Raw genomic sequence first — 25,904 nt, 5'->3', positions numbered from 1 at the left:
CTACTTTCTGGGCCTCCCTGGTGGCGCGAGGGGTTAAGCACCACACTATGAAGCAATCAGAAGCCTCTGCAGCTCAAGTTCAATGCTTGGCCAGCCAGGGAGCAACCCACATAGCGCAGCAGACTTCTCTTGACTCACCTGCTGCTCCCCTCAGCAGTGTATTTCAGTCAGTCTGCCTGTTCTGTTCCCCAATCTGTCTCTGATGAATCCTCTCACCAGCCCCACCGCATCTCTGGCCTGAACCCCAGCTCTTGTATGCACAAATAAATAAACCCTTTAAAAAAAAAGACTATTTTATTTGCCTTTGTACATGTGGATGGCTGAATCCCTTCAAAACATGTACCCCTTAACATTAGGGTCTCTGGGTACCCCTCAGTCTCACACTAACAGTTTCATTCATGTGAAACATATATAACAAAAGCAAACAAATTGGCAAAAATACAACAAAAATAACTCTTGGACTCTGAAAATAAGGTGCTTACCAGTGGGGAAGAGAAAGAGGGTAGTTCAAAGGGCTGAGGAGGCAAATGTTATAGCGCGAGGGAATGAGAACTGGTGCCGGCTGAGTGAAGCATATGCACATATGAAGCTGAACTTATGTAATCATATAGTTTTGTCAACAAATGGTAAATTGGTAAAATTTGATTTAAAGAAAGAAATTGATGAGCAGTAAGGCTGGGAGTAGGGGAATGGAGGTGGAGAGACCCCTCTCTCCACAGCAGCTGGGGAAATTGCCCCCTTGACATATTAGCCATATTTGAGGTTCCAAACTGGTTATCAAATGGAAGGAGCCTCCTTTCTAATGCAAATTAAAATTATTCTAGAATGTAACTATTATAAAAGTACAAACAGTGAAGACAATTTATACCCACTTTGCCTTCTTAGTAAAATCACAGCAGTTGCTTACATCATCCCATCTTTGCCTCTTATCATGACAAACTCATTGTAGCCGGTTTGTTCTGATTGGTTAACGGTGCAATGTGTGTCCCACTGTGGCCAGAGTTCTGCAGCCTGTCTCCAGTTCACGCACTCCTGGCGACACCCAGTGTGCAGGAAAGCATCAGATTTCCCAACACTGGGTGTTGTCAAAGCTGAATCCCGCTCCACAGCACCAGCTGCCGGTGGTCCCCCTGAAGCACAGCTTGACGAGAGTGTGTTCTAGATTTAATAGATATAAAAATGGCACTTTGGTTTTTTTAATTACTGGTTTCAACCCAATAACCCCCCCCCCAATAAGGGAGGAATATGAAACAAGAACAAAGGAAGTAGAGAGAAACGGTGCTTCAAATTTAAACTTTGTTTTGTACAATGAGAAACCCCACCGACTGGGAGAACATTTTTGCACCCAACACTAATGATAAAGGACTGATCACAAAATCTACAAAAAGCTGATGAGACTCAACAAAACAAAAAAAATAATCCAGTCAAAAAATGGGCAGAAGAGCTAAAAAGAAACTTCTCTGAAGAGGAAATGCAAATGGCCAACAGGCATATGAAAAAATGTTCAACATCACTTGCAATCAGGGAAATGCAAATCAAAACTACCATGAGATACCATCTCACACCAGTGAGAATGGCACATATTAAAAAAACTAGCAACAACAAATGTTGGCGAGGGTGTGGAGAAAAAGGAACTCTCCTGCACTGTTGGTGGGAGTGCAAAGTGGTCCAACCACTATGGAGAGCTGTGTGGAGATTTCTGGACCTACTAAACATAGAGCTTCCCTATGATCCAGCAATTCCACTCCTAGGTATTTACCCAAAGGACACAGAAACATCAATTCCAAAGAGCACCTGCACCCCTATGTTTATAGCAGCACTGTTTACAATAGCTAAGCTTTGGAAACAGCCCAAATGCCCAAAAATAGATGACTGGATCAAGAAGATGTGGTACATATATACCATGGAATATTACTCAGCATTCAAAAAAGATAAACACATGCAATTTGCAGCAACATGGATGGAGCTGGAAGGGATCATGCTCAGCGAAATAAGCCAGAAAGAAAAAGAAAAATACCAGATGGTCTCACTCATAGCAGGAATCTAGAAAACTTAAATAAGGGACCAGGAAAATGAATAACTATAAGAAAATATCAAAATCAACAAACAACTATGAACCAGAGACACTCTATGGGGGTTAGGGGCGGGGAAAGGAGGGTTGGGGTCAAAATAAGGGGGTTGCAATTGTATGGGGACTATAAAAATAAAATTTAAATTAAAAAAAAAAAAAAAAAAAAAAACAACTTTGTTTTGTGAGATTAACCAGGAAAGTCTCCTTTCCCTTTAGTGCCTCAGCCCCTTTAGGATGATTTCCTTTGGGGCGTAAGCACATTCTCACGCCAGGGTGTTTTTATCTGACCATGACTGCCCTAGAGTTTTTCACATCTCAGAGAAAACCTAAACTGAATGGTGGTGACAGTTGCCAAAGTCCAACTGTTTTTCAGACTGAAGTTTGAAGCAAATGCCATTTTCATAATTTACATCACTGTCCTCCAAATTAGTTATGTGCTGGTAAGGGCAAGGTCACCCAAGACTGTACTGCACCCCACCAGCTGCCCTATGTGAGCAGACAAGGAGTACGGAGTACGCTGGGCTACCCTGATTGTGTTGAGAAACAAAAACATTAAGTTTATAGACTTCCTTGTGCAGTATGTTCAAGGCCGAGGACCGTTGTGAAAATGATTAATGGCGGTGGCCAACATTCAGATTCACAGCTTCTCAAACCAAGTTATAAAGGAAAGAGCATCACCTCCTCCATCTCCTAAGCAACAGAAAGTTAGAACAAGCAACTTAACCATTCCTGCCCATGCCAAACCTAGTGAGATGCATTTGCCAGATTTTTTTTGTCTTAAATTCAGATACTATCCAAAGCAAGAATCTCAAATAAAGCTGGTTCAAAAATTTTTTTTTCCAAACCTGAAATCCAAAATAGGTAAAGAGAAAAAGCAGAACAAATGTCTTTGAATCTGAAATCTACACTATAGATGAGGGGAAGTTGTAAAACAAAAGGTTTGGGACAAGGGTTCCCTTGCTTGGTTGAAACCCAGCTCTGGACTTCCTCCCTGGCAGCTCAGGCAGGTCTCTCCGCAATGCTCAAGGCGGGTTAAGATAAACAAGCACATCTGTAGACAGGACAACGGGTAACTTAAATCTACTGCCGCGAACAGAACTGAAAATCAACCACTGAAGAGCTGAGGAAAATCAACACCTCTAGAAGGAAACAGCAAAGTGACAAACTACAGTCCTAAAGCTCAAGGAAATGTGTGGACTAGAGGAAGTGAAAGGAGAAAGTAAATAGAATTAACATACTTGAGAAGTAAGAGAGCTTGATGCATCCATGACAAAGGAACAGAAGAACAGGCAAGAAGGACCAATGACAAACTTTAAAAACAGCCAATAAATTAAGAAATTTTAAGAAAAGCAGGATATAGAATAACAGAATCAACACTGTTGAAAAGCAATTTAGTGAGCCTGAGGATTCAGATGAAATATTCTTCCAAGGACAGCATTGCCCAGTTTTACAAGCACCCTAATAAATATTTATATTTCCATGTTATGAATTTTTTTAGACTATGAAAATGTGGGGACTCTCCTGGTTCATTTTGCAAGAATAACTTTCACACAGAGATACATGCATATGTGCATATACAGAACACATCAAAAAATAAGAGAAAAATTTAACTGTGAGTAATTTCCCTTTTGAACCCTAGAGGTTAAAAATCCATTAGCCTGGGCATCTCCTGGTGGCGCAGGCAGTTGAGCACCGCGCTGTGAAGCTGTCTGCAGCCCCTGCAGCGCCAGTTCAATGTTGGCAGGCGAGGGTGCCACATGGCGCAGCAGACCTCAGCAGTGTATTACGTCAGTCTGCTTTTTCTGTTCCCCGCTGTCTCTGGTGAATCCTCTCACCCTCCCGCGCATCTGGCCTGGACCCCAGTTCTCGTATAAATAAATCTTTAAAAAAAGAAAGTTTTAAAAAATCCATTAGCCAGTAGTATACTAAAAGAAAATGCATGATGACTAAATAAGGATCCCCTACCTCCACTCCACAGTTGAAAACACCCCAGGAATGACTGAATGAATTGATTCAACTAAAACTAGATCTACGGGGCCTCCCTGGTGGCACAAGGGGCTAAGCACTGCACTATGAAGCAATCCGCGGCCAGCCAGGGAACAATCCCCATGGTGAGGCAGACCTCTCCTGACTCGCCCACTGCTCCCCTCAGCAGTGTATTTCAGTCAGTCTCCCTGTTCTGTTCCCCACTCTGTCTCTGGTGAATCCTCTCACCCCCTACATCTCTGGCCTGTACCCCAGCTCTTGTATGCATAAATAAACCAACCTTTAAAAAAAATAAAACTAGGGCCTCCCCTGGTGGCGCAGCAGTTGAGCGCTGGGCTACGAAGCTGCCCACAGCCTCTGCAGCGCCGGTTCAATCCCCGGCCACTGGCGAGGGTCCCACATGGCACGACAGACCTCTCCTGCCGCGCCCACTGCTCCCCTCAGCAGTGTACTTCTTCATCGGTCTGCCTGTTCTGTTCCCCGCTCTGGCTCTGGTGAATTCTCTCACCCTCCTGCGCTTCTGACTGTACCCAGTGCTTATATAGATGAATGGATCTTTAAAAAATAAATAAAATAAAACTAGATCTACTATACTAATCCAACTGAGAAATTTAGCAGTTAAAGAAGGAAAGTGTTAACATCTCAGAAAACACAAAAAAATGCAACAGAAAAATTAAACATTCATTCTTAATAAGAACAACTTGCAAGTTAGGAATAGGAAAAAGGGCTCTTAACTCACTAAAAAGTATCAAAAGTGAACACTCCAACTCTCCAACTCCTGGGACACCAGAGCTTTTCTATTTTGACCTGGATTCTTGGTGAGGGCTTTTATCTCCCTTAGTCCCTAACCCCCACACTCACTCTCTCAGAATTCATAATTATAAGCTCATAGGAGCTTTAGGGTTCAAATATAAATGACCATGTGATTGAGAAAGCTGCAAGTCAAAAAAACTAATGCAAAAATTGGTCCCAGGCTGGTAATATCACAGACGTTAGCAAATGCAAACCCACATGAGTAAGGCAGGCTTATACCCAAGGGCAAGTGCCTCTGAAGATGACTCACATCACAAACACAGAAACAAACAATCCTCTCTGAGGGAGAATCAGCAGAAAGCACAGAACAGGATGAATTCTGCAAATAGTGGTAGTTCTTCTTTTCCCAGTTTGGATTTATCTTTTTCTTGCCTAGTTGCTCTAACTAGGACTTCCTCGCTAAAATAGTAGCTATGTTGAATAGTAAGTTGAATAGTAATGGTGAAAGTGGACATCCCTGTATTGTGGCTGATCTTAGAGGAAAAGTTTTTGAATATGTTAGTTGTGGGTTTGTCATATATGGCCTTTATTATGTTGAGATGTTTCTTCTACCCCCATCCTACCATACACAATAACCAATTATAAATATATAATGTTTAGACAGTGGCTAATTGGAAAAATTACATAAGTGGACCAATTTAAAAGAGTTGAGAGTCCAGGAACATTTCCACAAATATATGGAAATTGGATATAATGACAGGAAGGAAAGGATGAAATTTTTTTTAAGGTGCTAGAAAAAATGACAATGTATATGAAATTAGATTAGCAAGGGGTTCTTAAGGAAATAAAATATGGAAAGACCATTTGACTTTCAAAAATGGGGAGGGAAGAGCACAAGAGACTATGGTGACAGTTCACAGGTGACTTAGTGTGGGCATTTTATGGGGATTACACCTGATCAGAGAAATCAAACATTGCACAAAAACGAGCAATGATATAAAAATGATGCATATAAAAACATATTTTAAAACAAATAAAATGCAAATTAAATGCAAAAAAGAATTTGACATTAAATTATAAACTTCTATATGACATCGTAAATATATGAATGTTTTAATTCTCCATATTTTTACAAAACAGTAAAAAGATCCCCAACCAAAATAAAAAAATCTATAAACATAAATGTATAAATATAAAAAATCTATATATATAGATATAAATATATCTATAAATAAGTCTAATATGAAATGTCCAAGACCTTTATGAAGTAATTAAAATGTTATGTAAGAATATAAAGCACTTTAACAAAATGAAACCTATCGTGATACTAGTGGGGAAATGAATTATAAAGTCTATTACTCTTAAATTAATGTATATACTAATGCTATTCCAATCAAAAGAGCTGTACAAATTTAGTGGAACTCAATAAACAGATTCTAAGATTCACCTGGAACAGAATATGCTCAAGAATAATGAAGAAGGAAATGAAGAAGGGAAAAAGGAAGAACTTACCTAAAGCAAAACATACTGCAAAGTTAAATGACACTGGAATAAAGAGTGTGGTTAGTTAGTTGAATGGGCATTTAGATCTATTATCCAGAAATAAACACCTTAGTATGTGATAAAACCTGGCATTTCAAATGGGTGGAGAAAGGAATAACAGTATTCAGCAGTAGTGAGGGCAACTGGCTTTTTGTTTTGGGAGGGACCCTAAAATATAAATAGTAAAACCAGATAAATAATGACATCAACAGGCAACATACAGTAGAAGATCTAATAATGGCCAATGAATATGGTTTTATAAGTAATCAGGGAAATTCAAATTAAAATAAGTTATTTTCAACCACAGAATTGGTTAAAAACAAAGAAACATCTCCAACGTTGATACTACCTGCTGTTGGCAAGGGTATGGAGAAATGGATCCTCTTACGGAGTGTGAATTGAAGGGAACAATTTCACTACATCCATTAAAATTAAAAATCTATTTAACTTAATACAGCAATTCCATAAAGGCAGAGCTGTAATTACAGGAATGAAGATGCCTTACATATGATGTTAAATGAAAAGAGAGTTGCAAGGTAATAAAGATGACATAATCCCATTTATGTAAATCACATATATGTATGATATAAAACAAAGCTAGCTTCTATAGTAATGTCTCCAAAGGACAATGATTTAAATAAGGCAGGAATTTATTTCACTCTTAAGTAACAGGTAAAAAAAGGAAAGCAGTTTAACACCTGCAGGTCATCTTCTCCATCCTGTTGATCCCATGTCACTGCTTAAACTCCACTGACATTCCAGTTGGTAAGAAAGGGCAATGATAAGAAGTGTTCACCCAATTCCTTTTTTAAGGGCCCAATCTGGAAGTTCTACCCACATCCCATTGCTCAAGCATGGGGCCACGATGACCTATAAGAAAGGCCAGGAGGTAGTTACATGTCCAGTTGGAACTCAGGGATCTCATCAGTAAAGAAGGGGAAAATGGGTATTATAGCATCAGACTCTCCATAGCATATATTTGTAAATTTCTGGTAAATAGCCTGGGAGAATATCTGGAACAGGAGCAAGAGTAATGGGCAGAGTATTGCCTGAGATTGTTTTTTAGTGATAGTATATTCATGTATTAACTAAGGAATTAAAGTTCACAAAATTTTACAATCCTTTATTTGTAGTTTGATACTAATATGTTAAATACATTAAATCTATACCTACATTGTACAAAGCTTTTGAAGTAAGAAAAATTAGACTTTATCTAAATGAATAAGTTACTCTACACTGTTAAAACCATTACACTTAGAGTACTTTCCTCTAAGTCTTTCCACCTGGGAGGCATAATGACAGCATTTACAGGTGTCCACACTGCGACCCATTCCAAGGTCACAGCGTGACAGAGGGCGAGCTGAGACAAGAACCAGGGCGAGGCCCACTTTGCTTTTACTTGCATCACAACTTTCAACAGCACTTTCTACTTGATGAGAAGGCTACCACCTCTCTAGCTCAGTATCACTGAGATTTCAGAACATACAGACCCGACACCCAAACACCTCACACTCGTGAACTGCATAAGCACTTCAATCTGAGAACAAGGGGTGGGCAATTTTCTTATTAGCTAATGATTACAAAAATACAAAAAAAGGATCTTCTCAGAAACACAAGTCATGAATTTTGACTCCCTTCTTAGCCAAGTACTCAAGTTTAGGATTTACTGACCTGTTTAGAAATTCCTGATTTCTTGATAATGATGGCAGATTGAGGAAAAATAATATAATCTTCCTCTTCAAATAAAAAAAAAAAAAAAAAAAAAAAAAAAACAGAAAAAGTGAATAAGCCAGAGTGCAACAAAGAAGCATAAAAACATTGCGGGAATCATGATTATGGCTACATATACCTCAGGACCAAGATTCTTGGTCAAAGCCATTTGACAAAATCTTAGGATGGAGAGAACAAAACCCAAATCCTCCAACCATTGCTGTGAGCTGCCCAGCAGAGGGGCTCCCCTGCCTGCCTCTGTGTTACAGGGAAGAGCACACAGATCCGGACACAGAGGCTCAATTGCTGTATGTGCACGATGGAAAGAAACGGCATGCGAAGAGGCAAGCATAAAACAGAAAAACGAAAGCAGAAAAAGAGCAAGCCGGAGAAAACAAGTGCAAGAAACAGATTGTACTGTGAAGGCCACGGAAGAAATGAAAGGAATACAATGAATTTGAAAAAACAAGGCTTGAGTGCCTAGATCATAAAATAACCCAAAAAAAGGAAACAAGAAAGGCTAAGAAAACAGAGGATCAGAACATAAGAGAACTAGAACTACAAAAACAACAGCCAGAAACAGATGGAGCTGAAAGCCAAACCTCTGAAAATGGAGAGTCGAATGCAAAGGAAAAAGAGAGATTAAAATAACAGGACAGAAACATAAAGAGAATAGTGATGCTCAATAGAATGTCATCAGCATCACTGGCAGAGACAATTCAATGAACAAAACAAAAGCTGTTCGAAGGTACTTCCCAGCCTGTAAACCTGAGCTGGCCTGGCGATTACCCTGGTTACCCTGTGGTAATGACAGCAGTTGTGGTCCGGACTTATGTTTGTGTGCATGTGTGTGCACTAGTTGTTTTATGTGTACTTAATGTGGGTTCTGCTTGAATTTTTTTTAATATAACACATTTCATTTTCCTAAGACAAACAGTCACTGTAAGGAGAGGGGGGGTGGGGGAGAAGACACCCTTTGCTTAATGTAAAGCCAGTGTAAACTGAGTCCACGACAGCTTCCTGCAAATACTAGTCTTACCACTTCTTACCAAGCTATTTCATATTTTACTAATAGAAATACCTGGCAACCTAACAGTACCTTAAAGGAAGATCATTTGAAAGCAATTATAAGATTTAAAAGATAATAAATTTGATCTTGGGGGGGTGCAAATGATAAACTTAAACACGTAAAAGCTATGCACCAAGAGTAATGCCATTATCAGATACTGAGGAACTTATTGAACAGGCCTGGTTCCATATAAAAATCATTTTTAGCACCAGTAAAAAGAATTCTTGAGACTTTTGTTGTACAAACTTCTAAACAACCGGTAATACGCTCCCTGACAGCATCTTTTGGGTAAAGAAACAAATGTAAAGGATTAAGTGTTCGGTCCCTGATTTTATAACATAATTCAAAGTACCAAAACAAAAACCAAACTCAAGTATTTCCTCCATGAGTTATTTAGAATTATTCAAAATTTTAAGTTTTAGAGAAGAATTTCTTCTTCTTTAAAGGTCTAGTGATGAGGTAGATAATTCAAAGTAAACACCTAGTGCAGCCAACTTCTGTTGGTAAACATATAGTCATTAGTCAGTATTAATAATCAGAACTTGCCACCAGAAAAAGTCAATTTAAAATTCACATTGATTAGCAGTATTCTGGCTTGAGTTTCCAAATTCCTGCACCACTAGAAGTTCTATGAAAAGTGCACAGATTTCTCAAGAGTTCTCGAAAGACACAAGACTGTGATGCCGATAACTTAGATTCGAACTCCTGCAGAATCTCCTGTGTGCTGGCCTGGCCGTCAACCTGAGCCTGAAAAGCAATGAAGTTCCTCATTTCCACCAGAAGGTCATCATGTTCTGTGGTGGCCATGGACGGCGGCGGGACCAAAGCCTCTTGAGGGTGCTCATTTTCACTTTCCAACCGTTCTGGCAAAATCAGATGGTTTCTAGCTCTCATTTTAGCCAACAGGGAGGATGAAGTGAGGGCTCCAGATGACGACTCTGCATTCTCCCCCTTTCCACTAAAATGTTCAAACACATTGTCTTTCCCATTCTTCTTCATGACGCCATCCTGGAGAAAGAAGACCATTGCAGTGACAGATTTAACTTCTGGTTTATGCTCGCCCTTACTTCCCCGAAGGCTGTGAGGGGATCATAGGATCACAGGTGTGCCCAGGGAGGTGAAGCAGATTGGGAAAGAGGAAGCTCTGTCTAGTGCAAAGGGAAAGGAGGAGGAGAGTCAAGCATCTAATAAACCCACCCACCATTAAAGAGCATTTTTTAAAAAAGAAGGTAAAGGAAAACTACACTATTCACTTCCTCCCCACCTCAGTGGTGAGAGAGGAGGAAGGGCAGAGTGGATGAAGAGGGGCTTTCAGACAAGCCTAGGAAGACTGCCTCTAAGGAGACATAGACCACTTTCAGGTCCTATGGGCTTTTCCTGTTCTTCTTTCCAAATTCACCTTAATCTAGGCACTGTGGGGTAGCAAACAGTATCATGTCATAGCTATACTACTGTCTTATGCTTTCCCACTTACTTCAGTTACTTTATTTTTTTTTAATTAATTAATTTATTTATACAAGCACTGGGTACAGTCAGAAGCGCAGGAGGGTGAGAGGATTCACCAGAGACAGCATGGGGAACAGAACAGGCAGACTGATGAAATACACTGCTGAGGGGAGCAGCAGGCACAGCAGGAGACGTCTGTCCCACCATGTGGGACCTTCACCCGGCAGCTGGGGATCAAACCGGCGCTGCAGAGGCTGCGGGCAGCTTCGCAGCCCAGCGCTCAACCACTGCGCCACCAGGGAAGGCTCTACTTCAGTTACTTTAAAACAACAATACAAATCTACTTTGAAAGGGTCTTACCCTAATGCTAAAAGAACATCCTTTACAAGGGAGGTCTAAATGTGTTGATATTAATCTTAAATAGGTCTGAACCTGGGAGTTTTCAAATTTATCATTAACATAACCCATAACAGGAGAATATCAAAGAGTACACTGAGTGGTAGTTTGGCCTAGCAGTTGTTTTCAGTGATGCAACGTATTCCAGGAGTTACTAAACAGGGGAGATGTCACAATGCTCTGGGTTAGTAAATTACAAACAACATATTCCAGGTGGTTTTCTAGACCTTTACTCTAGAGGACAGTGGTCTCTGGACCTGGCATGTCACTGCCAGGTGGGACAGAGATTCACACGTCACTTAGCCTTTTGGTAACTTTTAGAGGGAGAAACAGTGATTCCATTATCTATCTTGGGTTAAATACTCTGCCTTTTAGCTGGACTTTCTTAGATTCAACAAAAGTGCTTCATAAATAAAAGCATGTAACACAAACACTGGACATGACTAGGCAGTGCTTTTCTTCACATCTAGAATTGGGTAAAATTTTCACTGCAATCAATCAAGCAAGCCTTGCACATGAAAAGCAGGCAATCATATTACCTGGCACTTCTCCTTTGGAGACGCTGAAGAAGGATGCTGCACAGAGAAGCTGGAACTGGAATTCCTCTTCTGACCAAATCTTCTCCTAAATAAGAAGGATCATATTAGATCAAATGTTTGTTCTATGACTGAGAGCTGATTTATCTGCATGGTTACGCTTTCAGAGCCACAACACTTCTATTCTATTCCCTTTGATTCCTATACTTTAGTGTCCTCGGAAGTAATTGCTGCATACCGAATAAAAACCTCTCAACATCTTTGTTCAGCATATGATGAAAACTACCCTCATGTCCTAGCTAGGAAATGATTCTGAAGGAGCATATTGAATGACATTGTGAGTATTTATAGTTGAAAAGTATTTATAGTTGTAAGTATTTATAGTTGACTGTCTTATTAAAGCTTAATGATTATTCTTCATCTACTGCTGTTCTTAAGGCCTTTATCTCACAGACAAAACAGATCACATCCTCTCCCCTGAAAAATCAGCTTTGGGAAGCAGGGGAGGAACGTGAAGAAGAAGGAAGGTTACAAGGGTTACAAATGTGGCAGACATGATTCTTCACAATGAGAGATTTTCTATCACTGCAGATACACAGCAGTAAGTACCCCACCTGCCCTCACATAATTCCCAGCCTGGATGGTTTGGCATCCTCCCAAGTATTGCAGGGCAACAATTTCTTACTTGATTCCCGCTGGGGCACCAGAAATCCCTCTGTGGCCAGTCCAGGTGGGAACACCAGAGCCAGCTCCCAGACACCGCTGCCGAGAGAGCCTCAGTGCTTTCAGCGCATCCTGGGCTACTCGGTTGGCCTCTGCCTCCACTAGTGCATAATCAGGACTGGCCCCATCCATGATTGCATCGTGTTTCATGACACTGTGCACACCAACTGGAGACAACAAAGGAAACACAAATGTGACATTTCAGTTTGTACACACCATGGTTTGTTTTCTATAGTGTGTGCTTGTGGTGGAGGAAAAAATAATCAACTTTTTTCGCTGCTATTTACCAAGTCGCTTCTGTGACCCAAGAACTTCCAAATGCAGTTCCTGTTCACCTTCTTTACTACTTCAAGAGGCAGGGACTATTAACTCTCCCTGTTTTATAAAAACTAAAGCAAAATGCTTTAATCACCACAACATTAACATAACCTCTTCCCTAGTACCTAATAATTTTAAAACCTTTTATTCATAAACTCTTCATTTAAAATGTAAAAATGCAAATGAAATGTAAAAATATATATCAGAGATAACAGAATTTCTAAAAAGTAATTATGAAAACACTACATATAAGAATTTAATACAGTAGAAAATTTATAGTCTTAAAAATTTACATCAATAAAAATGAAAGAAAAAAATAAATGAATTAAATTTCCAAGTCAAAATATTCTACAAGAATTACAACAAAAGGACCTCCCTGGTGGTGCAAGGGGTTAAGACACAACCTATGAAGCTGTCCGCAGCTTCTGCAGCATGAGTTCGATCCCCCGGCTGGCCAGGGAGCTACCCATATGGTGCAGCAGATCTCTCCTGACTTACCCGCTGTTCACCTCAGCAGCATACTTCAGTCAATCTGCCTGTTCTGTTGCCCACTCTGTCTCTGGTGAATCCTCTCACCCCCAACCCTGTATCTCTGGCCTGTACCCCAGCTCTTGTATGCATAAATAAATACATCTTTAAAAAAAAAAAAAGAATTACACTAAAAAAGCTGAAAACTTGATGGTGGTGGTGATGTGGGAAAATACACGTGAGGGGTGAACTTATTCCCCTAAATCACGTACCATATTGTAAACCAATGTTACAATTTAAAAAATAAGAAGCAGCAACCAAAAAAACCACACCTAAATATAACATCAAATACAAAAAAAAAACAAACAAAAAAAAAAAAAAAAAACAAAGAAGAAAGTAATAAAGCTAAAAAGAAATATGAGAAAGACTGAGAACAACCATGGATCAAATTAATAAATTAAAAATACTGGTTTATTAAAAAAAAATCACAAAAACAGATAAACTACTAGCTTAATCAATGAAAGGGGGGGAAGATATACATACAATCAGAAATGACAAAAGGGAAATTATCTTGAAACAAGTAAATTAAGAAAACTATTACAAGAATATTTTTCTATATCTCTACGCATATAACTTTGAAAACCAGACAAAATAGGTAATTCTTTTGGAAAACAGACCAACGCTGGAGACAAAATAAGTTATCAATGAACTGACTACCTTACAAAAAGCATCAGGCCCAGATGGCTGCATTCTTTTTTTTTTTTTTTTAAAGAGGCATATATATTTTTTATTTATTTATTTGTTTGTACATGCACTGGGTACAGTCAGAAGCGCGGGAGGGTAAGAGAATTCACCAGAGCCAGAGCAGGCAGAAGGACCAAAGTACACTGCTGAGGGGAGGCAGGAGAGGTCTGCGCGCCATGTGGGATCCTCCTCTGGTGGCCCGGGAGCAGCCGGGGATCGAACCGGCGCCGCAGAGGCCACGGGCAGCTTCGCAGCTTCGCAACCCAGCGCTCAACTGCTGCGCCACCGGAGAGGCCCCAAGATGGCTGCATTCTGAAACGCTATTCATAAATCTGTCTCCTTGAACAAAGAACCACAAATAGCAATCTTGGGCAATTCAAGGCCATCACACTGTGACAATGACTACCCAGGTCTGACCAAGATGACACTCCCAGGATGACTAAACTGTGCAGACTGCCTAGCCTCCATGGTCAAGCCACTGTTGATTCTGTTTTCCCGACTTCTCCCTTGATGTATTAGCAATTGCTCTCCTACTTCTGGAATTACTGCCTCGAGTCATGCCTCTGCCTTTCTCCCCCATGACATGCTACTTTAATTTCTTGTGGCTGGAAAATAAGACAGATACAGCATATAACATTCTATTAATGTTCAGGTAGTGCAAATGTATTTAAAGCATCACACCTATGTGTGGTTATAAGTCAAGTACTATCATTCTCCAAAGTTTTCAATTCTTCTAGGTCTTCAGAAAAGAGATGAATGTGATTTTCAAAATGTCAATACATTTCCAATGTGAATTTTAGAAGAAATAAATACTTTCAGTTGAGAGCCCACTCTGCATGGGCAGTTAAAGGCTGGTCCTGCTACAAGCCACCTCTACAGGCTGTGTTCCTAGCATGCCTGTGACAAATTCAGCAAAAGGATTACCTGATTTTTTGAAAAGCTTTTCCAAAACGTAATCATCATTGCTGCGTTCCTTGGTCTCTTTCTCATTTTCATGCTCTTGCTTCTGGTATTGCCTTTTCTTCACTAAGTGTGGAATCCGAGTCCCTTCAAACTTGGCATCTCTGCGATGCTTCTTCGGCTTTTGCTTTGGCCTCAGAGGTTTCTTCAGGGTCTCTTCTTCTGCCATACTATGTTTTGTTTTTGACTTGTGCTTATAAAAATTATTTCCCATTTGTTCCTTCTCCGAAAAATGTTCTGTTTGAATCTTGCAGCTTTCTGCTCTATCAGAAAGACCCTGCTTCTCATCAATGCTTTTCTCAACAGCAGTCCTGCCGACGCTTGGGGAATTTGAACATTCCCCACTTCCACTAATCACTGATGACTCCTCCAGTCCCAACACTGCCTTTTTCTCTTCAAGTCCATCACTGCTAGTTAGACTGCTAGCTGTTTGAGGAGTGTCTTTCAAAGGATCACCCTGATTAGAAGTTACTGCATTTGTTTCAGCTCTGGTACCTGTAGATTTCTCCTCAGATGATGTGGCATCATTTGCAGGTACACTAGGATCAGGAAACTTTTGGCATACTGAGACGTTATGGTCTGCTTCAAAGGTTGCTTGAAGTTTTCTTTTTAAATGGCGTTTGGGTGCCTGAACATCTGAGCCAGTTCCTGCAAAGGGGGGAAACACATTAATAACAAATTGCATAATTCTTACATAATGTATTACTTTAAGTTCAATTATTTTATGTAATACCTGCAAAAATAGCACTTGTTTCAGTGCTCTGGGATGCATCAGGACTAGTCAGAGTAAACAGTTCATAAAGATCATTGGACTTGAAAAATCGCCGCTGCTTTGGATCTTTTAGCACTCTGTTTGTCAAAAACTGTTTGAAGATTTGTCTAAAAAGATAAAAATCAAAGCAGTATGAAACAATGTTTAGGTCTACCTCAACATTCTAATCAAAAAACAACATAAGAGAGATGATAACTGTATGAATAGCACAATAATCCCCAACACTTTTTGCCTTGGAAAATTATAATTCAAAAATTGTACATGAAACATCAGGTGGTCACCCATTTTTTACAGCATATTCATGCCCAAAAGAACACTTTAGGTGTCTAAAATTCATCACATTTCCAGAAACACCTACTCATACAAATTCATGTGACTCACAGCTTCACTTGAGCTGGAAGGAGTCAGTTTCCCTGATTCCTGGACCAAGGATCTCCTATCCTCCCCTACTCAGGACCCTCTGCTGATGGCTCAGGAAACTCTTACCAGGGTATGTTTGCTGTTGGAGCATCTTATCCAGTTTCCACCTGCTGATCCACAAATATCTAAGCTAAAACTTCACGCCATCGTCTCTTGTCCAGCTATCTCCACAAAGTGATCCCGTCCTTCTCACTCATTTGTTGTTCAAGCTAAGGTGTATATCTCTAAGAGGAGGCTCTTCCTCATAAGATTCAACTCGTGTCCTGCTCTCTGCCATAAGGCTCATGAAGAACATGTGCCATTCCAGTGGCCTAGTGCCTGAGGAAAGCAGAGAATCTCCCTTTGGGAGCTGGGGTGAGGCTCAAGAATAAAATCTCCTCCAATAAGACATTGTCAGGAGCAACTAGCAGTATCTCCACTCTACTGCTAAGTTACCTTTTCTAAAAGCCTCTAGTCGATACAGAGACAGATGAAGGAAGAAGCAGGTGTCTTGGTGAAATTCTCTGTGAGGAGCATCTGAACTAAAGACCAGAAGGAGTGTCTCCTCCCACCCTTCCCAAACCCCATCACACCTGCATGGCATGTGTAAATACTAGGATGTTAGCCTTTCAACTTTGTCACTTAAAAAAAAAAAAAAAAAAAACTCCAAAGAAAGTAGGAACATTTCTCTCAAGTACAATCAATATGAAGTTTATATACAAGCAGTGCTTGAAGTTTAATAAGGTAGAAACATGATCGGGTACAAAGACATTGTTTTTAAACACAATACGCTATTTAAGCTTATTTTAATGAGAAAGGAAAAATACAAAAACTAATTTTAAAAAGCCACATACCCCTCAAGTGATAGCTACTACTGCTCTAATGTGGACAGACTTTTTAAAGCAATACTATTCAGAAACCCCTGCTTGAAATCCTGGCAGCAAACTCCTACATCCCGCACACACCACCCAGGCCGCAGTTGCCATCAAGCAGCAGTGGCCTCATATACTGACCGGTGGTAAATCTTCTCCTCAATGGTGCCTGCAGTCAGAAGCCTGTACACCGTCACCTGCTTCTTCTGGCCTATCCGCCATGCTCGCTCCCGGGCCTAGGGCAGAGAGACGCACCTCAACAAGGGCCTTTTCCAATAACAAGCTCTAACTAAAAGAAAAAAAGATAGCTGGTTGCTTCCTTCCACTCTCAAATTTAGCATTTTGGCTAATGAGCCAAACTTCTCGTAAGGGAGGTAAGCAGCCAGAGGACAAAAACAGACCCAGACATCTCTATCTAAAAAACAATGAGTGCCTGACTTTGCAAATTCTCTTTTTACTTCAGATCTAGCGACCAGGCAGCTATGGATAAACTATTGATGACTGGTCCTATCTGGTGACTCTGGAAGGTGTTCTCCTCCATGCTGAAGTCTAGGCACCAATCAAGATGAGAACTAGATGCCAAAGCTAATACAAACACAGAAAAACACCTCAAATGTCAGCCACTAAACTATTTTACCAATACACTTCTTTTGAAAATAAACACACCTGCGTGTCTGTGCTTGGATTCCAGTCAGGGTCGTAGATGATGACTCTGTTGGCCCCTGTCAGGTTGACTCCTATGCCACCAACTCGAGTGGTGAGAAGAAACACAAATACGGACGCGTCCTGGAGGCGAGACATGCAGCACTCAGTATGCACACTTAAGATAGATCTTCAGCCCTGCCTTTATATAGTCTACATGTGGAAAGCTGATGCCAATATAAGAAATGGGCTGTGTCTAGAGACCTTTGGTCATTCAAGATCTATCTCATAGTGCTTGCTTTTAAAATCAATTATGTTAGCAATATTCAAAAGTTGAGTCTTCAAGATGGAACGCACATTCTTTGTTCAAATACATCCCCCCAAACCCAGAAATGGAGAGAATTACAAACAAAAAGTACTCCATTCCCCCTGACAGCCCCCGCCCCGACCCTGGAGCACTGAGGTGGGGTGGCCTGCTGCTCCCTCTCTGCACACAGTACCGCTCTAGTTGGCTTTACTGTTACATTCACTTGTTACCTCATTATATCTTGTAATCAGTGGTTGTCTTGAGGCTATTGTAGTGGTACCATCCATCTTGAGATAGGAATACTTTTGGGCTCTAAGGAATACTTCAAGTATGTCCAACATCTGTTTGGGAGAGGGGATGATAAAAGTTTAAAAAGCAAACATACACCGCAACAAGTGCTTCTGTGTTTGTGTAAACAGTCACACTTTCTCCAAAAGGCTTAAATTAAAAGGGGTTTCTTGCTCTGAGGCAGATAAATATAATTACTGCAAGAGTATTTTTGGTATCTCCCTACCATTAATGCTTATACACTTTGAAGAGAGCTGGGAAGTCATTTGAGGTCGTGTGCAAACTTGCCCACACTCCAAAGTCACATGGTAGTAAGCCTCTTTAGAAAGTCAACTCTTAGAGAAAGATCCAAATTCCCAAAGAATTTGCAGGTTGCCTCCTCAATATCAGCAATGGTTGAAATCATTATTTTAGACTATTTCCCATCTTTTAAATTAATGGCTATAAACCCTAAAGAACCAACCTGTTTCTTGTATGAGGTCTGTATACTCACCTGTCTTGACTGGGAAAAGAGCAATACTCGTTGACCTTGCTTGTGCCAGATTTTCAACAAGGACTCAACGACTATCATTTTCCCAGAACGTTTCCAGTATCCGAACTGATCTTCCTCTATTTCATCCTCTGGAATACCTTTGATATTCTTGGGGCCTCCAGAAAAGAGGTCAGGATGGTTGCAGATTTTTCTTAGGGCTACAAGTCCAGAGAAAATCTATGGCATAAAGGAATCATGGGCACTCAGGTTACCCCATGTAAAATAATACTCATTCAGGAAGTAAGTGAAGGAGGCAAATATACAACACAGATTACAAAGTAATTTTTCACCAGCTTCTTAGCTTCCTCCCTAATCACAGCATACTAGGAGTGAGAAGAAATTAACGTTCACTCATCTTCTTTTTCTGATAGGGCAAGTTCTCTAGTATTATAAATTTGATATAAGAAACTAACTTACCTTGTAAATATAAAATAAAAAATGGCACATTCACATAAATTTGGAGAAATCAGTTGTCTCAACAGATAGATTTAATCCAATATTTTACTTCTAAGCACAACTCCCTAATATCCTGTAGTTTGATGTGAGCCAGAGGTTGAAGTTACCTTTACAATAGTATCGCATTAGAAAATACATAGGTATAGAAAATATAACAGAGGAAATATAAAGCATGCTCACACAACAGGTCATAGGAGACCAAGGGTGAGAGCCTGCCCTTCCTGTCTCGGCAGGAGGGCATCTTTCTTAGCTTTCAGAGTGTGACTCATATCAAGCTCACCAGTAAAAAGCTCATGCAGAAAAAGATAAATAAGTCAAGAATAAGTGGTGGTTTTAACTAGTAAATAAGAGTTAAACAAACAATAAAAGATGTAAGTAAATCAGGAATATTGTCAAAACTGTCCAAAGAGTCACCTGTGACTCTTTTTCTTTCTCTAAACCTGTGCTGTCCAACAGAGCAGTGACAAGACACAAGAAGCTACTGAGGGCCTCCCCGGTGGCACAGCGGTTGAGCGCTCGGTTGCGAAGCTGCCCGCGGCCTCTGCGGCGCCGGTTCGATCCCCGGCTGCTCCCCGGCCACCGGAGGAGGGTCCCACATGGCGCGCAGACCTCTCCTGCCGCCCGCTGCTCCCCTCAGCAGTGTACTTCGGTCCTTCTGCCTGCTCTGCTCCCTGCTCTGGCTCTGGTGAATTCTCTCACCCTCCCGCGCTTCTGACTGTACCCAGTGCATGTATAAACAAAACAAACAAACAAATAAATAAATAAAAACATGCCTCTATTAAAAAAAAAAAAAAAAAAGAGGCTACTGAGCATAAGAAGCACAGCTGGTCCAAATGCACTGTAATGCGCTGAAATGCACTGTAGCATAAAACCCTGATTTTGAAGACTTGACACAGAAAAAGAGAAAAGTATCTTAATAACTTAAAAATTTTAATTACATATTAAATTTACATTGTTTACATGAGGTTTTTAGATAAAGGTTTACAATATGGCTGGTTATAAACCTGCCACCTATGCTTACTGAACATTTACCCATGTATATTACTGGGCACTGCCAATAATTAAAATGTTATTACTTATAGAAGCATGTATAATAACAATTCTTCCTCCCTGCATTTGCTATTCCTAGCATGTAAGGTGCTTTCCTACATTCTGCACCTGATCAGCAGCCCATAGAACTCAATGTCTAATGCGATCTTCTCCCACTAGACGGTGATGTGTTCAAGTGTTACAGAGCTGCAGTGCAGACAAAAGCGGGCATGCTGAAATTTAACCATGTGTCCTTTTACTTCTGGAAGGTCTTCAAATTAAGTTAAAGTTCACACCAAAAAGCTTTCAAGAGGAAAATGCAAGTTTCCTCACTAGTGCAGTTTCCTTTCATCCCCCACTTCCCTTGGCCCACAATACACTTCTCTAGCTTCTGTTATTTAGCTGACCTGAATGTCTCCATTGAGAATTCCATAAACTTCTTTGGAATCAATGAAATTTTGGTAGACTTCATGTTGCTCATCTGTAAGACGGCAAAACAAGACCTATGGGGAGAAAAAAAGAGAAACTATCATCTAAACAAAATATTTACAGACTAAAATAATTGAAATATCAATATATCTTCTTAATAGAAAAAAGCATGATGTATGCAATTATTACAGTGCACCTCTTATCTAAAAACAAAATGACGCCACATCTCAGTGATGCACAGAGCACAGCCCACTCCTCTCATCAGCACCCTCCACTATGTCACCTCTTGGGCCCCAACTCATGGTCGCCACAGGCCCTGAAGATGGGCTTCTGCTCTCAGGAAACTTCAGGGTGAGGTGCACTGACCTTCCATCCTAGCCTCATGCCCTTTAGCCCATTTCAGCAAACCTCACGAGGCACCTAAGCCTCATGTGGTATGTCCCCCTTCCTGAAGATTCTAAGTGCAGGGTCACAAGTTTACCATACACATCAACAACTCCAACTCTCCCAGCCCAACGCACCAATTACTCCATGCTACTATGACCCCTGAGTTTCTCTCAACCCTCCTCTTTCTCCAAGTTCATTACTGAGACCTCATGGTGACTGATTCCCGAGCCAGTCATATTCCCAGGATAGTTCCTTCATTCACCCCTCTGCTTCCCACTGTATCTACCCTGTAAACCTCCAAATGTAGATAAATGCAGCCACCTGCTTCTACTCCTTATGCTGCTGGAGAAAGGCACCAGCTGGGCAGGATCCCTCTGCTGCCTGTCCTCATCACCAGGGAATCTGCACTCCCTGCTTAGCTCTGCAAATCCAGAAAAGCTCACTCACCCAATACTCCTTTATCTTCTAAGACTTTGTCTCAACTTCTACTTAAACACAATTGGACAAAATAAAACAACAAAAAATAAAAACTGAAGCTATTAGGAATGATTACCTAGCTTCCACTTCCTAATATTTATCCATTTCTTCTCGCACCTCACATATTTCCCCTTATCCTCAGAGGAATAGGCTCCTCTTGGCATGTGCACTAGATCTGAAAATCCACTGTCTTCAAGGACAGTGTTCTACCCCTCAGAATGCAAAACTTAAAGGGGAAAACTCCCTGAAAGGCTTTTGTACAAACACCAACTTCACTTCCTCACCTTCCAGTCACTCCTAAACTCGGCAGACACCTAGAGGGCACTTCTGCTGATGCCACTCAAACCTGGCAGGCAAAGTCAATGATGACTTCCTAGCTGTCAAACACGCAGGGTGCCTAAGGCCTCCATGACTCCACTTCTCCATGACTCCACTTCCCTACTCCTGTTTCCTTCATTGCTGTCAGGTACATGGTCTGTACCCAGTTATGAATTGTAGCAGAAATGAACTGGGGGCTTGAAGGAAATGAAGACATTTACAAAGAGTAGTTGTAAGAACCCTGCATCAAAATGAGAGCTCAAAGCCTACAGACTAGAGGAAAAGTACTGCTGAGGGCAGATTCCAGGGTGTCTCACCTATCACACGCAGGTGTACACAGATGCCCACCAGTCTAGACCCTGCACCAGCAACCTCACCCTTCAGTCTAGTCAACTCTGCATGCGAAAAGCAGAGAAAATAGACAGATACACTATGCTTTTGGAATGTTTTGGTTACTCCTGGATTTACAATACCTGTTCATTTTTATCAGGCAAAGAAAGGCTCATTTTGACATCTGACTTCATTCTGCGCAGCAGGTATGGATTTATGGTATCTCGCAAGACACATGCACACTTATAAGCAGTTTTAACCTTTAATAAGAGACAAAAGGAAACAATTACTAAATGTCTATGAAATACATTTGTTGTTACCTCTCTATTACCAAAAAAAAAAAAAAAAAAAAAAGGGAAAGACCAATGGTTGGACACTAGTTGGAAATGGTTGAACAACGGCTCAGAAAAATTAGTGTCAGTTTCATATACCTCGGGAGATGGCAGCTTTCATAATCTCATCAGTGGGAAAGCCGATCTCCTTAACCAAAATGTACAACAAAAGAACTGATAATTTTGTGCCTTATTCCTCTTCTATACTTTAATTATTATTACATAGTTAAATGCTAAATTAGAGATTTATTCAGTTCTCAAGCACCCTCTAGGGAAAAAACTGCTTTCAAATGAATTTCTGTTTATAACCTTGTATTCACCCAAAGCTACAAAGGAACAGCTACTCTGCAAGACTGAAGATCAAAAGCTAACTCTGGGGGAAAACTGCAGCAATGGGAGCAACCAGATAATAAGCAGAGATTACTGCCCACTGGAGACTCAGAAGAGAAAGTTCAAGAAAAGCCCTATGATCCCAGAAATGAAAGGTCACTCTAGCCTAAAATGCAGCATATGGTTCTGTAATGGAGCACAGCCACATGAGATGGGTATTAACTGTACAAAGAAAAACAAAGACCCACAGTTCAGGAAACCACTCCCTTTGCAGTTCACTTAAAGGCAAACAAAGAATTCAATAAATTATTGATACTTAAAAAAAAAAAAATCTAAACAGGCTTAACAAGCTAGTAAATTACTATTTAATGGAATAAGAAAAATTCCAAAATTCAAATTTTAAAAAATTGGCTGTAAAATGAATTAACAATGATATCAATAATAATTAAGGGCTTGACCATAATACAGAAAAATTCATGATAAAAAAATTAGCATGGCAAAAAAGGAAAACACGTTGCAAGACCATAAAAAAAAACTCACACAAGTATGAGATATGTATATGCATGTAAGTATATGTGTTTATACTTATGTGTGTGCATAATATAAAAAATAGGTTTTACATGGCATAGCAGATAACAAAGATGTTCAACTAATCAGGAACTGAGTTACAGGTAACCCTGTAAAGCATTCAGACATTGATAACAAATTACCTTTAAGAGATGGTCAGGTATATTTTATGGTTTGTAATGCAGAGATGATTAAATTTCTGAATTTAAAAACATTGAGGTCTCACCAAGGAAGCAAGCACATCATTTAAATTCTTCCTAAAAATATATAAGGAAACTATGCCCACATCCTCACCTCTACCCACATTTTTTCTGATCCAGAAAAATGAGCTGGTTGGTGATGCTGGAAAACCAGGGCTGGCCTGGTGAGTAGCCTTGCTACCCATCCAGAGAGTGTCTCTCCCTGCAGCCCCAACAATGCTCCTGGCCCAGTTCAGTGAACTCACAAGGGTCAGAGCCCAGAGAGGCTAACAACAGGTCTGGTTTTCAAAGCCAATTCTCCCCAGAGAAAGATCTTAAGTTCTAGAGTGGAATGTGAATGGGACAGCAGGGGAGAGTAAGAAACTCTATTTCAGCCTTGACATCAAGCCACATTCTCCCATCCAACTTTCTTAGGGAATCCTGTGCTTGAGGTAATAAAATTGACTCTATATTTAATTCCCATCTACCTCTCAAGTCTGTTTCTCTGTGAGTAAAAACAACTGGGGATCCAACTCTATTTCTCTCTATCACTCCCAGCTCCCCAATATAGTGGAAAATGGATACCTAACTGAGCATGCCCATGTTTCCTTCCCATTCCTGACATGGTAAGGTGGTAATTACATCCTCATTCTGTCTTTTCCAGAGCTGAGTGACCTTAGGGAAGTAGCAAATAATGCAAGGAAAGTGCTGAGAGCCAATAACCTTGAGTTATCCAGGAGGTTCAACTACAACAAATGACTCCTCAGGTTCTTTTCAGTACTAAAAGCCCCTGCACAAGTTTAATGCAGAGATCCAAGAAACACTCCACATTTTGGGTCAGTTAATGCTCTGCTCCCTCACTCTTCTAGGTCTCAGCAGAGTCATATTACCCCTAGCAAGCTTTTCTTACCCCTAGCAAGAGCTCTCCCACAAGCTCTGCTATTGGCGATCAACCCTGCTCATAAACCTGCAGTCATCTGTTTTTTTAATCACACTTCCCACTGGACTGGGAATACTATTCAAGGGAAGGTTCTGGTTGCCAGCTACCTCCCACCACATTGGTCCCAGCCTGACACAATATGTATGTGCCCATAGACCATCTTCTTGGGATTCAATAAGCCTGGCAAACATGGACTTAAACAAAAGAGAGCAAATAACAGCAATACCTCTATGCCAATGACCTTATACTATAAAAAATAAAAAGATAAGCGCACAACTCCTAAAAAAAGGGCTTCAAGGAGAAAACTGACCATACTTATGTGATCTGAAGGGATCTTCCCACCAATGACTGATTAATTGTAAAAGAAAAGTAGTAACTTTGAAGAGTTCAGAAATCTGGCAAATACCACCCTACACACATAATCACATACCTCGCCAATGAAAAGAATAAACCAACAGTACATGCTTCCAGGTGTTGAGCATTGAAAGACATGCCACTTCTGTGATATTCTTGCCCAATATGCATAAGCTGAATGCAATCACAACACTAAAACACAAACCCAAGTGGGGCAACACTCTACAAAATAACCAGGTTTGTACTCTTCAAAAATGTCAAGGTCACGAATGTGTTATAATTAACTTTTTGTAAGGGCTCTCCTCCTCCACTAAATCCCTTTACATCTTTTGCATGTGTGAAAAATCATTTTGGAAATTTGCAAGAACGATTTTTAAAAAACTCCCTTATACTCTTCACCTAGATTCACCCAATGCTAGAGCTTTGCCAACACTTGTTTTATCTTTCCTTTCCTCTCTCAACTTCGTATATGTACATAAATTTATACCACTGTTTTTCTGAGTTATCTAAGAACAAGTTGCAGACACAATTCCCCTTTCCTCCAAATTCTTCAGTGTGTTTTTCTTAAAAGAACCAGGACATTCTCTTAGGTAATCTCAACATCAACATCAAAATCAGGAGGAAACGGGGCCTCCCCGGTGGCGCAGCGGTTGTGCGCTGGGTTGCGAAGCTACCCGCGGCCTCTGCGGCGCCGGTTCGTTCCCCGGCTGCTCCCCGGCCACCGGAGAAGGGTCCCACATGGCGCGCAGATCTCTCCTGCCGCCCGCTGCTCCCCTCAGCAGTGTACTTCGGTCCTTCTGCCTGCTCTGCTCCCTGCTCTGGCTCTGGTGAATTCTCTCACCCTCCCGCGCTTCTGACTGTACCCAGTGCATGTATAAACAAAACAAACAAACAAATAAATAAATCATAAATAAAAATACATGCCTCTTTAAAAAAAAAATAAAAAAAAAAAATCAGGAGGAAACGTAACACTGATATATTTCCTCTTCATCCACAGTCACCCAAGGCAGCTGCATCAATACCGCCATCCTAACCTACAATGGCCTTGCTCTTCTCAGTTATATTTTCCCAGAATCAGGTAATGGGAACCATGTCTCACTGTCTTCCTTGAATGAGTCAATCCTTTCTGGTTTCCCCTTTCCTCAGCTTTTACACTAGTTTTAAGAAGTCCTCTTCCAACTTACACTGAATTATGTGCTATCCAGAACTGACACATACTGGTTTCATAATTTCTGATTGTTC

The 25,904-nt window shown here is 40.5% G+C and overlaps 1 protein-coding gene across 4 annotated transcripts in view; it reads right to left on the bottom strand.

Moving 5' to 3' along the window:
* Positions 1-230: 230 nt before the first annotated feature.
* LOC119234312 (DNA excision repair protein ERCC-6-like) overlaps positions 231-25,904 on the bottom strand; it is a 91,605-nt gene continuing 65,931 nt past the window's right edge. For 3 of the 4 annotated variants that reach the window (XM_037497166.2, XM_037497167.2, XM_037497168.2), the window contains 11 exons: positions 22,104-22,220; positions 20,427-20,522; positions 18,496-18,711; positions 17,945-18,055; positions 17,432-17,551; positions 16,907-17,001; positions 15,456-15,601; positions 14,687-15,370; positions 12,195-12,399; positions 11,513-11,597; positions 6,181-10,139 (listed from right to left, as the gene is read on the bottom strand). In XM_037497166.2, the coding sequence (XP_037353063.1) occupies positions 9,711-10,139; positions 11,513-11,597; positions 12,195-12,399; positions 14,687-15,370; positions 15,456-15,601; positions 16,907-17,001; positions 17,432-17,551; positions 17,945-18,055; positions 18,496-18,711; positions 20,427-20,522; positions 22,104-22,220 (2,304 nt within the window). In that variant the 3' untranslated portion in view covers positions 6,181-9,710. Of the gene's footprint in view, positions 1,159-6,180; positions 10,140-11,512; positions 11,598-12,194; positions 12,400-14,686; positions 15,371-15,455; positions 15,602-16,906; positions 17,002-17,431; positions 17,552-17,944; positions 18,056-18,495; positions 18,712-20,426; positions 20,523-22,103; positions 22,221-25,904 lie in introns of those variants that run through there. The other variant, XR_008550066.1, reaches the window with a different exon arrangement.

This window comes from Talpa occidentalis, unplaced genomic scaffold, assembly GCF_014898055.3.
Source record: "Talpa occidentalis isolate TD23 unplaced genomic scaffold, MPIMG_talOcc4v2.1 talOcc4.8, whole genome shotgun sequence".
NCBI classification, from domain to species: domain Eukaryota; kingdom Metazoa; phylum Chordata; class Mammalia; order Eulipotyphla; family Talpidae; genus Talpa; species Talpa occidentalis.
Note: the sequence above shows the minus strand (reverse complement) of the source record. Positions and strands in the feature narration are given on the sequence as shown.